This window comes from Pseudorca crassidens, chromosome 17 (genome assembly GCF_039906515.1).
Source record: "Pseudorca crassidens isolate mPseCra1 chromosome 17, mPseCra1.hap1, whole genome shotgun sequence".
NCBI lineage: Eukaryota > Metazoa > Chordata > Mammalia > Artiodactyla > Delphinidae > Pseudorca > Pseudorca crassidens.
The window spans coordinates 25,942,276-25,954,805 of NC_090312.1; the positions used below are offsets into that span (position 1 = coordinate 25,942,276).

The 12,530-nt window shown below is 31.9% G+C and overlaps 1 protein-coding gene across 1 annotated transcript in view; it reads left to right on the forward strand.

Annotated features, from left to right (window-relative positions):
- LOC137210719 (CUB and sushi domain-containing protein 3) overlaps window positions 1-12,530 on the forward strand; it is a 705,705-nt gene that overhangs the window by 634,153 nt on the left and 59,022 nt on the right. The window contains exons 48-52 of the mRNA XM_067712783.1: window positions 2,149-2,322; window positions 4,347-4,520; window positions 5,958-6,143; window positions 8,079-8,252; window positions 10,389-10,571. Coding sequence (XP_067568884.1) covers window positions 2,149-2,322; window positions 4,347-4,520; window positions 5,958-6,143; window positions 8,079-8,252; window positions 10,389-10,571 — 891 coding nt within the window. The remainder of the gene's footprint in view (window positions 1-2,148; window positions 2,323-4,346; window positions 4,521-5,957; window positions 6,144-8,078; window positions 8,253-10,388; window positions 10,572-12,530) is intronic.

The following is a 12,530-nucleotide window of genomic DNA, read 5'->3' on the forward strand; positions in this document are numbered from 1 at the left end:
AAGAGACTGCCTTTGCCCCATTCTATTTTTTTGCTTCCTTCATATTAATTGATCATATAAGTGTGGGTTTATTTCTGGACTCTCTATTCTGTTCCATTGGTCTATATGTCTGTTTCTGTGCCAGCACAATGCTGTTTTGTTTACTGTAGATTTGTAGTATAGATTGTAATCAGGGAGTGTGATACCTCTTGCTTTGTTCTTTCTCAAGATTCTTTTGGCTATTTATGTTTCCATACAAAATTTAGAGTTATTTGTTTCAGTTCTGTGAAAAGTATTTTGATAGGGATTGCTCTGATCCTGTAGATTTCCTTGAGTAGTATGGTCATTTTAATAATATTAATTCTTCCAGCCCATGAACATGGGGTATCTTTCCATTTGTTTGTGTCATCTTCAATTTCTTTCATCAGTGTCTTATAGTTTTCCAAGTACAAGTTTTTTACCTCTGTGATTAGACATATTCCTAGATATTTTCTTCTTTTTTATGCAGTTGTAAATGGGATTGTTTTCTTAATGTCTCTTTCTGATCATTCATGGTTAGTGTATAGAAGTACAACAGATTTCTGTATATTAATTTTGTATACTGCAACTATACCGAATTCATTTATTACTTCTAATAGTTTGTAGCATCTTTAGAATTTTCTGTATATAGTATCTGCAAATAGTGATAGTTTTATTTCTTCCCTTCCAGTTTGGATGCCTTATATTTATTTTCCTTGTCTAATTGCTGTGGCTAGGATTTCCAATACTATGTTGAATAAAAGTGAGGAGAATGAGCATCCTTGTCTTGTTCCTGATCTTAGAGGAAAAGATTTTAGATTTTCACTGTTTAATATGATATTGGCTGCAGGTTCTTGTCATATATGCCCTTTATTGTGTTAAGGTACATTGCCTCCCTATATCCACTTTGTTGAAAGTTTTTATCAAAAATGGATGTTGAATTTTGTCAAATGTTTTTTTCTGCATCTCTCAGTGTGATCATATGATTTTTATCTTTTATGTTGTTAATGTGTATTTCACACTGATTGATTTGAAGATGTTGAACCATCCTTGCATCCCTGGAATAACTTGATCATGGTGTATGATCATTTTAATGTATTGTTGTATTAGGTTTGCCAATATTTTGTTGAGGATTTTTGCATCTATATTTATTAGGGTTATTAGTCTGTAGGTTTCTTTTTTGTGGTTTTCTTATCTGGTTTTGGTATCAGGGTAATGCTGGCCTCATAAAATAAGCTTGGAAGCTTTCTCTGCTCTATAATTTTTTTGGAAAAGTTAGAGAAGAATAGCTATTTAATCTTTGAGTGTTTGGTAGAATGCGCCAGTGAAGCCATATGGTCCTGGATTTTTGTTTGTTGAGAGGCTTTTGATTACTGTTTCAATCACATACTAGTGATTGGTCTGTTCAGATTTTTATTTATTCAAGAGTCATTCTTGAAAGATTGTAAATTTCTAGGGATTTATCCATTTCTTCCTGTTTTTGTAATTTGTTGGTGTATAATTGTTCCTAGTAGTCTCTTATAATTCTTTATATTTCTGTGCTATCAGTTGTAATTTCTCTTCTTTCATTTCTGATTTTATTTATTTGAACCTTCTCTCTTATTTTTAAAGAAAGAATTTTTAGCTTAGGTAATGCTCTCTATTATTTTTCTATTTTCTGTTTCCTTTATTTCTGTAAATGTCTTTAATATATTCTTCTGTCTACTTATTTTGGCCTTTTTTTTTTCCTCTTCATTATTTTGCTCTTCTTTTTCCTTTTCATAAAGTGAAATATTGCTTGTTTCATCCTATATCTTTCTTCTTTTCTAATAAAAGCATTTAACACTGTAAAGCTCCTCACTAAGCATACTTTATAGGTATTCCTCAAAATTTTACATGCTATATTTTCATTTTTATACATATTGAAATGTTTGCTAATTTCCTCCAGGCCCAACTGTTACTGGAAGTGTGTTTTCTTTTAATTCCCAAATAGTAGGCATTTTGTTAAGTATATTACAGTTATCTTAATGTTATATAATTGTGTTTGCCTTATTTGTGGCATACTTCTAAGTAAACATTTAAAGATTAATAATGTTATATATGTATACAAATATACAAATCATAATAAAATTTAGATCACAATATTAAAAATATTATTTTGACCAATTTCAGCGGGCCACTGTGGAATTCCAGAGCTTATTGTGAATGGTCAAGTTATTGGAGAAAATTATGGATACAGAGACACAGTTGTTTATCAATGTAATCCTGGTTTTCGACTGATTGGTTCTTCAGTGAGAATATGTCAACAGGATCACAACTGGTCTGGTCAACTTCCATCCTGTGTGCGTAAGTAAGCATGGCAAAAGTAATTAGAGACCTCTGTTTAGTTCTCTTGCAATTACTAGTAATATTTTTCTTAGGTAAGAGAAATGATTATATAGACAGATCCACACATATGTACATGTGTGTGCACGTGTGTGTGTATTTAAATAACTAAGTTCTCACAGTGCATTTTTTTATACTGACACACACTAGTCTTTAAAGTAGGGTGTGTTCAGAAGCATATAAAACCATCCACCATGAAAGTGGAAGAAATATTAGAAAGCCTGTCATTACTTTGTGGATTTGGAACAATTTTGGAATTGTTTTAATAAAGATCTTACTAGTTCAACAAATATCCATCTGCTCTTTTAAGTTGATTTAGATGTGAATTTACACATGAAGGATAAAATGAATTTTAAAATAGCTGAGTAATAACTCTAGTATTTTTTCTTACTCCACTGAATACCCAGTAGTACACAGTATTTCATATCACAATCTATCCTATTTTGGATCAGAAAGTAAATTATCCATATATTTCTTATTTTTTTCTCCTAATAATTTCCATCAGCAATCACTGACATTTGTATTAAAAATGGTGTTAGAAAATTAGAATAAACACTGTAAATACGTTGTAATTTTAACACTATAGGATCAAATGATAGAGATTTTGGATGCTTCAGAGAAATAATGCGTGGGTCTTTAAGTATGGGTTCACAGGAAATATTTAATTTGTGGCCAGTTACATCCATATTTATAAATTCTATCATTGTCAAATTCTTATCCAATCAACAGACTTTTTTTGGAGTTCTAGTTTAATAGAAAATACATTAATGTGTTGAGATTTAATAGGATAATAGAACATATAGTTAGCAAAATTGCTTCTCTGTGGTGTGTGTGTATAGGGGGCAGACAGGTTAATGATTTAAAGACAGCAATATTATGCTGGATCCATCCCAGATTTTTTGCCTTTCATTATATCAAAGCATAGGCAACTAATACCATTATTTATCTTGCTGAATAATTGAGACTATAAATGGAAATTGGCCCTTGGGGTAAAACAGGTTTCTTTATCAATAATTTTAAACAAGAATAAGATGCAGTTACATTTTCAAATGAATAGGTTGACGTTAACAATACAGCTGAAAATTAATTGCTCTTGGGTCATTTTTAAAGTACTAAAAGTGACTTGGGTCTTTCACTGTGCCCAGTTATGAAGCAGTATTATTGGACTTCCTGTGATTAATAAAGTGAGATAATGCAGTAAAACAGTTCACAGGAATACAGAGTGTTTGGGAAAAGACAGCACTAAATGAACTCTAAAAAAGAACCAAAACTCTAAACGATGTAAATAATGCATCTAATTGATACCATTATTTCCCAAAAAACTGTGCTAAATTATTAAATATCAATAGTGAAGGAACTATACCAGTAAGGTTGATTGGTTTAGGGAATCTTAATATTGGTATCTCAATATGTTAAGAATTCTACAGCATAAGGCATCATTTTTTATTGCAGTCACATTAAGTTATTCTTCAAGCAAGATTTTGCTAATCTGTTAATCATAAAAATGGTTGGATAAATAATATTAAAAGAAACTATTTCAAAATTAAATACAAAAAATTGCCTTCATTTATCTGCAATTCTTAAACTTAGCTAGAAAAGGAAATTTGGTTTAGTTTCATTCCTTTTGCCATTAACTAGTGACATGAATTTCAGTCATTCCCAAATTTCTTTGAATTTCAGTATTTTTCCCTAAAATGAAATAGAATGAAAAGCTATCATAAAACTTTAAATATCTGTGTACTACTTGCATGTAATTACTACAATTATAAATAATTGTCTACTTACTAATATAATACTTCTATATTAGACTATTTTGGCATTCTAAATTGTTCCTTTGCATTAGTAAAATTACTTTAAGTATATTTTCATATGAAAGTGGCCTTCTTTCCACATTCTTTGAAATGATTAAGTATAATTTTCATGTAATAATTGATAACTAATTATTCTGTTCCGTGTCTCTCCCACCCCGGCCCTGTTGCTATTAGCTGTGAGCTGTGGTCACCCTGGTAGTCCAATTTATGGAAGAACAAGTGGAAATGGATTCAACTTTAATGATGTGGTAACATTCTCTTGCAATATTGGGTATCTTATGCAAGGGCCAACAAAAGCACAGTGCCAGGCCAACAGACAGTGGAGTCATCCTCCACCAATGTGCAAAGGTAAAAATCTAACTATATTCCAGCTTAGGGCATGGTAATAATGTGTCTGTTTAGACACGCATGATAACATTTGAAACAGTTTGGACAGAACAGTAGAAAATTTTCAGCTAATAAAGCAAAAATATTTAATATTGATGTTATCTCATTAGCAATGCTTTCCTTTTTCTTATTTTTTAACATTTTTAGAAGTCAAAACTGACAAACTTTATTTCAGCTGCTTAACTGTGTTATCTTGTACCTATTTTATGGCTGTATATAAAATCATTTATACCTTTTTTACTTGCAGTTTGCTTCATAATCAATGGAACTTTTCAATTTTTTAAATATTTTTTATAATTTTTATTGGAGTATAGTTGATTTACAATTTTGGATTAGTTTCAGGTGTATAGGAAAGTGAATCAGTTAAACATATACATATATCCACTCTTTTTTAGATTCTTTTCCCATGTAGGTCATTACGGAGTACTGAGTAGAGTGAGTTCCCTGTGCTATACAGCAGGTCCTTATTAGTTATCTATTTTATATACAGTAGTGTGTATATATCAATCCCAATCTCCCAATTTATCCCTCCCCCTCTTTGCCCCTGGTAACCATAAGTTTGTTTTCTGCATCAGTGACTCTATTACTGTTTGGTAAATAAGTTCATTTGTACTGTTTTTTTTTTTAGATTCCACATATAAGCAATATCAGATAATATTTGTCTTTCTCTATCTGACTTACTTCACTCAGTATGACAATCTTCATATTTTTGGTTAAACAATGTTTGAGGCCTAGGGCTTCCCTGGTGGCGCAGTGGTTGAGAGTCCACCTGCCGATGCAGGGGACACGGGTTCGTGCCCCGGTCCGGGAAGATCCCACATGCAGCGGAGCAGCTAGACCTGTGAGCCATGGCCGCTGAGCCTGCGCCTCCGGAGCCTGTGCTCCGCAACGGGAGAGGCCACAACAGTGAGAGGCCCGCATACTGGAAAAAAACAAAACAAAACAAAACAAAACAATGTTTGAGGCCTAAATTACCATGATACCTGCATCAGACGTTTATTTATTGTTCTCTCTATAGAAGTATATTAAAGATAATTGTTTTGTGTTTTTTCCACTTCCAAAGACATATATTTTGTATTGTCTGATAAAGTAACAACCAAATTATCATTTTCTTCCATTTTCTAATTGTTTAAAGCTTGAAAGGTTAAATCTGTACTCAGTGTAATATTTAGGAGTTGCTATTGTTCAAAACAATTTTGCAAAGAAGTTTTCCTTTTTCCAATATTTTCAGCCAAACCAATTTCAGTCCATTATATCCCATTAAAATGTTAATATTATTCCTTGAATCTTTGGTTTGTTTGATTAAATTTACCTTTGAAACTACATTTCTAATGGAAATCTATATAAGTATATGTATATTATTCCAAACATATATTTCAAAATTTGTCATTTGTTTAGTGGTCAACTGTTCTGATCCCGGAATTCCAGCCAATTCCAAAAGAGAAAGTAAAATAGAACATGGGAATTTCACCTATGGCACTGTGGTATTCTATGACTGCAATCCTGGATATTTCTTATTTGGATCTTCAGTTTTGATATGTCAACCAAATGGACAATGGGACAAACCTTTACCAGAATGTATCAGTAAGTAGATAATGGGAACTCTTCCTTGAGATAATGCCGTGGAAGGAACATGTATATTTACTGTCTTTATGAAATATTTAGGGCTGTGTATCAGAAGGAAGCATATTGATTGTATTGTCTTATTTTGAAACTACACTTCCCTATATCCTGCCAATTCAATGCCCAAATGCCATTTTTATTAGTAATAATGTGATTAATATTTCTCTGTCATCCCTTGATTTTGAACCTTTATGGAGCAGATAGAATATTAAAAGCAGATGTATTTCATACTCTATGATGTTACCATCCCATGAGAATAAACTACATTTTTATTTTCTATTGTACTAATATTTCAAATTTCATTTAAAGCAAAATTAGTTTAATATAAACAGCAACAAGTGCTTGAAAATACTTGAGAAATTAGACAAAGGTGTTACTTAATACTTACTGACTTTAAGTATTTATTATATACAGGTACATGCACATAAGAAATGTTAATACACATCATCTTTCAAGTCAGTCAGCATACGAGTGCATTTTGTTATATGTTGTGATTGTAGAATATAAATAAAATAAATTATAGCAGCTTTGCATATAATTAACATGTGTAGTGAGACAATAATTTAACAGAAATAAATCAAAATTTTGTGAAGACATAGAGAAGTGAACATGAATTCTAGGAATTCAGCTTATTGATAGGTCTCAAATATATTTACATCTCAGAGCTGATGAATCTTGGACATGATAGGAGAGAGAAGAACTTTATAGATTGAAGGAGTAGTGTATCAAGAAAGCATTGGGCAAGTAATTTTTTGTTATACTAAATGGCTAAATTATAAAATTATTTTATGATCATGTTTTATTTAAGAGGCACTTTCTTTATGTTCATGGGGTAAGATTTTTTGAAAAATTAGTGGCATCATTCATGTACTCATTCACAAACTAACAAAGAAACAAAACTTTATACAGTGTCTATCTAATTTCATATTCTATGCAGATAATTAAATCAATTGTTGATTCCTTGCTTAAAATGCATTTGATTTCTTTTTGTAGACTGACTACTCTAATGGTTTAAGTAATTCACTTACTTAGCCTTGTGTGGCTACAACACTAAAGTTAAAAATCTTTTGTAGGACCTGAAAACATGAACTCCTTCAGATTTTCTTAGCTCTTATTTACTTTTTACCTTTTCTTTATTTCCTATAGCACTCGCTGATACTGTGCTAAGTACTCAGGGGTTTTATTAAGTTTATGTCTCCTTGTGTGCTATTTAATACTTTAGAGTCATATTGTGCTCAGTATTTTTCCAAGTTACAACTAAAAGGGGGCACACAGTAAGTTCCCAAGCTACTTCTAGCTTATAAAGATAATTCTCAATGTGTTAACATCTGATTCTGCTAGGCTTAGCTGTATTTTGGTTGATAAGCCACTGAGTATCTTCTTTATACAGGATAATTTATTCATTAATGGCCTGGAGTGGAATCTGGACTACATTATGTGTAGTCTACATTGTGTGTCACAGATCCACCTTCATTCTCTCTCCTTTACCCTTAAGTTTTTCCCTTTTAATTTTTGTATAGGCTCATTTTGAATCCTATATGACCTTATTTAGCCAATCCACATCACTCCTCTCCCTAACTTTCACATCCTTATCTAGACACATACATACTTCCAACCCATGCACATATGTATATAAACACACACTCACTACCCCCACACATACAATCTTATACCGATTCAATCATTTAAGTTTACTTACAATGTTCCTGTTAAACTCATGCTCAGGGTGAGTGGGATGACAGAATAACTCCTGTAACTTCAACTGTCATATAGATATTTGATTTCTGGATGATGTGTATATTAGAGCAGATAATTCTGATTTATTTCATAAAAAGTTGGTGCAGGTTGTTTGATAGAGATATAAAAAATTTTATATTCAATAATTATGTATTGTAGTGATTGACTGTGGACACCCTGGCGTTCCTCCTAATGCAGTCCTGTCTGGTGAGAAGTATACCTTTGGGTCCACTGTTCGCTATTCCTGCACAGGAAAGCATACCCTTCTCGGCCAGTCATCAAGGACTTGCCAATTAAATGGCCATTGGAGTGGATCACAACCTCATTGTTCAGGTACCACTTGGAAAATTGGATGATATGTGTTGGAAATTACATTAATAGTATTATTATTATTTGGAATATATACACAAAACAATCTAAAGAGATACAATAATACATTTCTCTTTTAAAAATCTCATGGGAGAAGCTGTAACATTTTTACATTTATCGGAATTCTTCTTAAGGTAGTATGAATTTAGAACACAAATTAATACTGATTTTGTAAATGATAAATTACAGGTATATGTTTTGAACTGTGTTGTATCAAATGTAAGTGGTGTTAGGATGCTACTCTCTGTGAAGTGCTTTTTTTATTCATTAAAATAGCTAACCATTCAAGCTTAAGTAGCTATTCCATTTTAGCAGATATAAAATATGTTTCCCTATAAAGCAATGTTATATCAGTAGTTTCCTGTTAGAATTCAGTTCTTTGTAGATGAACTTTGTAAGCAATCAGTTACTTAATAGCATAATTTTAAAATAAAGCCCAAAATGTTTTAAATTAAACTAAGCCAATAATTTTTATGAAAAACATTTATTTTCCTAATTTTATTTGTTATTAATAGACAACATATAGCTCCTGAGTGTCTATGATCCCAATAGAGTTTTCTTAGAATAAGTAAATATTCAGTCTACTTTTAATTAATAATTTGTTCACAGAGTGAGTATTTGAAAAATCTTTTTGAGCTGTTTAAGTTACTGTTTTTCTTCAGAAATTGTATTTCAGTTTTAGAGCTGTGATTTCTCCCTACTTGATACTATTTATTCTGTTTTTACCTATCAGCCAGATATTGGTGCTTATTTTTCTGCCTGTTCTTTCTACTTACATATTGTCCATTATCTTTATATTATTTTATCTCTGTGGAGATCATATGATGACTTATTAGGAGTTGTTTTACACTATTTTTCCTTTAGAGGTAAAAGTTGTGAAATACTTAGTTTCAGATTCCCCTTGTAATTGTGGTTAAACCCTATGAAATAACTACCTGGGTCTTCAAATTTAATCTATAGATTTTTAAAACTATCATAGTTAATTTACTCACTCAGCTAACTGATAATACATATAACACACATCTCTCTCTGTGTCTCTGTCTCCGTCTCTGTCTCTCTCTCTCTCCCTCTCTCCCTCCCTCTCTCTCTTTCTCTGTCATACACACACACACAGGATTGATTGGGAAACTACTACTTAGTTGTAAAAATAATGTGTACACATATATTTAAAAGTGAAATAGTGACCTTAAATATTTATGTTATTATTAATATTGCATCACATGAATGAGGAAATATTAAGAAGGATTCCAAATACACAGGGCGTGTCAAAATAGGCATCTAGATAGACAGAAAGCACTTTCAATGCTTATGTATTCAACTTTCTCTCTGTCTCTCTTTCTGTGTCTCTCTGTTTCTCTCTCTCTCTCTCTGTCTCAAAAGTATACTAATACTGTGGCAACTTTAATTAAAATTATTTACGAAATGATAAATAGCCAGTAAACCCTAAACACTATAATCAAAAGAGAAACACTTTGGCATGAGCAAAAAATCCGTATTAAGAACTTAAGTCAGAGTTTCTAGTCTTTGTTTACAATTTATTTTTATATTTTCATGTATGAGAAGTATGCAGCTTATTCATTTTTGGTCAGTGGTCATTGATAGAGAAGATTAGGGGGTGAAAGTTTAGAAATACTATATTTTAACATTTATATTTTCCAGTATATCACAGTTCTATTTTAACAGAAACTGATTTCAATTCAGAGAAAGAAAGATGAAAATTGCCAAGTCCATGTTTTAAATTTTAATTGTATAAATCCATTCTCATTTGAGCCCAAAGAACTGTCAATTATAAATTTTCCATTACGTTGGTTAAGAACTAGATTCTGGAAATACTAATGAAATATCTTCAACTTATTGAACGTCTTCAAATATCACTGATATGGAAAATAACACCATACTCTGCAACTATTTTCTTTTTCCTTTAGGCTTTTTCTTATGACTGGAGTCAGACAGGAAATATGAATTACGATTTTACCCAGTCAACTTAGCATATTAAAACACAACATGCACAAAAACAAATTCCTACAAGAATGTTGGACTAAATCATAACTTAATAAATGTTCATTGAAATAAGTTAACTTGAACTGTACTGAATTGCAGGTGATGCTACTGGTACATGTGGGGATCCAGGTACTCCTGGTCATGGTTCTAGACAGGAAAGCAATTTCAGAACCAAAAGTTCTGTACGTTTTGCCTGTGATATTGGTTATATCCTTCATGGCTCAGAAGAAAGAACATGTTTACCCAATGGCAGTTGGACTGGAAGGCAGCCAGAATGCAAAGGTAATCTCAAGTAGAAACTAATAACATTGATGATGCTGGAATTTAATGTGTATCAAATTCAACTGGGTGCTGCTCGTGAAATTACTCCTACCAGTTCTTGTCCTCAACCATGGAATAAAAGCAGTATCATTCCAGTTTTACCAACACTGTCCTATAAGAGAAATATGATAGATAACAATTATTAAGTTATTAAAATTATCTCTCATGGATCATTTATATACATTGTTCACATCACAGTAGATATCAGGATTGGAAAAGTTAAAAAGATTTTTTTTTCCCTTTATCACAGTGCTCTGTATTGTTGACACCACTAGGAAAAAATTAGGTTGTTCTCACATCAACATTACCTCATGATCTGTTTTAGTTTTCAGGTTTGTAGAAATGGAAAAATATAAACAGATGTCTAAGTATAAATGATATTTTTATTTATAGGTATTGCTCATAACTAGAATTCTTAATATTTGGGGTGTTTAAGTAAAATTGTTAATTGTTCTGACTGATTCAGAGTAAACATAATTTTTACAAGACTGCCTAGAAAAGGAAATGTTGCTGGAAAATTACCCTTATAATTTAAATTGTTCTTTTTGAGATTATTTTAGTGCAAAAACTAAACTTGCAAAGGTATGTATGAAATTTATTTGATGTTATACTAAATGTATGGTTTTTATAAATAGAAAACAATTCCCAATAAAACCTTCTTGACAGTTTTTTGATTGACTATATTTTCAGACACTTGTATTATGTTTAAAATTAGTGTCCATATTCTAGGAAAGATAGTTATCTTTTTTATAACTGGACTAAATTAATAATCTTAAGAGAGAATTGCAGCTCAGTTTCTATTATAGGGAAAGGGTGGGAACAAAGTTGTGGAGCAAAAGACACTAAGCACACTGTCTTCACTTTATTTCTCAAACTTACTTTCCAAAGGCAAAGTCTTTATAGTGATGTCGTACATTATGTGGGTGATATCTAAGCCAGCTCTTTGCTCAGCTGAACTGCAAAATATTTTTAGACGAAATGCAACCTGGTGCTGACCTTGTTTTGTTAATGTACACATTACAGATAAAATAGACCTAGGAGTTGTAGCAAATAAAACAGAATTAATATTTTCCCCATAAAATGGAGTTCATACAAATCACTTAGAAAAACAGATTCTAGCAGATGACTGGAAAGAGGAAATGAACAGAAAATACAGAAGAGCAAAAAAAAATTGCAAACTATAGAAGAAATTCTACGTAACTACTAATCAGAATATTACAATTAAACATCAAACCATCATTTTTCACCTGCTTTAATATGAAATTGTAGCATATGTGCAGCAAAACTAGAACTTTAAAACATTTCTAGAGGTTTTTTAAAATTATATTTTAGATTAAGTTGATAAAAATGCATATATATTCTTAGCTTTATTAACTCCACTTTTGAGGAATTTTTTTTCCTAAAGAAAATAAAAATATTGGGGCTTCCCTGGTGGCGCAGTGGTTGAGAGTCCGCCTGCCGATGCAGGGGACACGGGTTCGTGCCCCGGTCTGGGAAGATCCCACATGCCACAGAGCGGCTGGGCCCGTGAGCCATGGCCGCTGGGCCTGTGCGTCCGGGGCCTGTGCGTCCGGAGCCTATGCTCCGCAACGGGAGAGGCCACAACAGTGAGAGGCCCGCGTACCAAAAAAAAAAAAAAAAAAAAAAAAAAAAAATGATGGGGCATGGTATTGGAGAGGATGTGTGAAAATAAGCAAACTTTCACACTATTGATACAAGTGTGTATTTTTCTAATATCTTGGGTAACACTATATATACTTAAAAATATTTTTCAGAATTAAAATTTTCCAGAAATTCCACTTTCAGAAACTTATCATAAAAATAGGATCAATGTACATAGTTGTATATATAAGCTAGAGTACATTATAACCAAAAATGATAGAGAAACTAAACTAAACTAAATTTCATGTTTATCAGCAG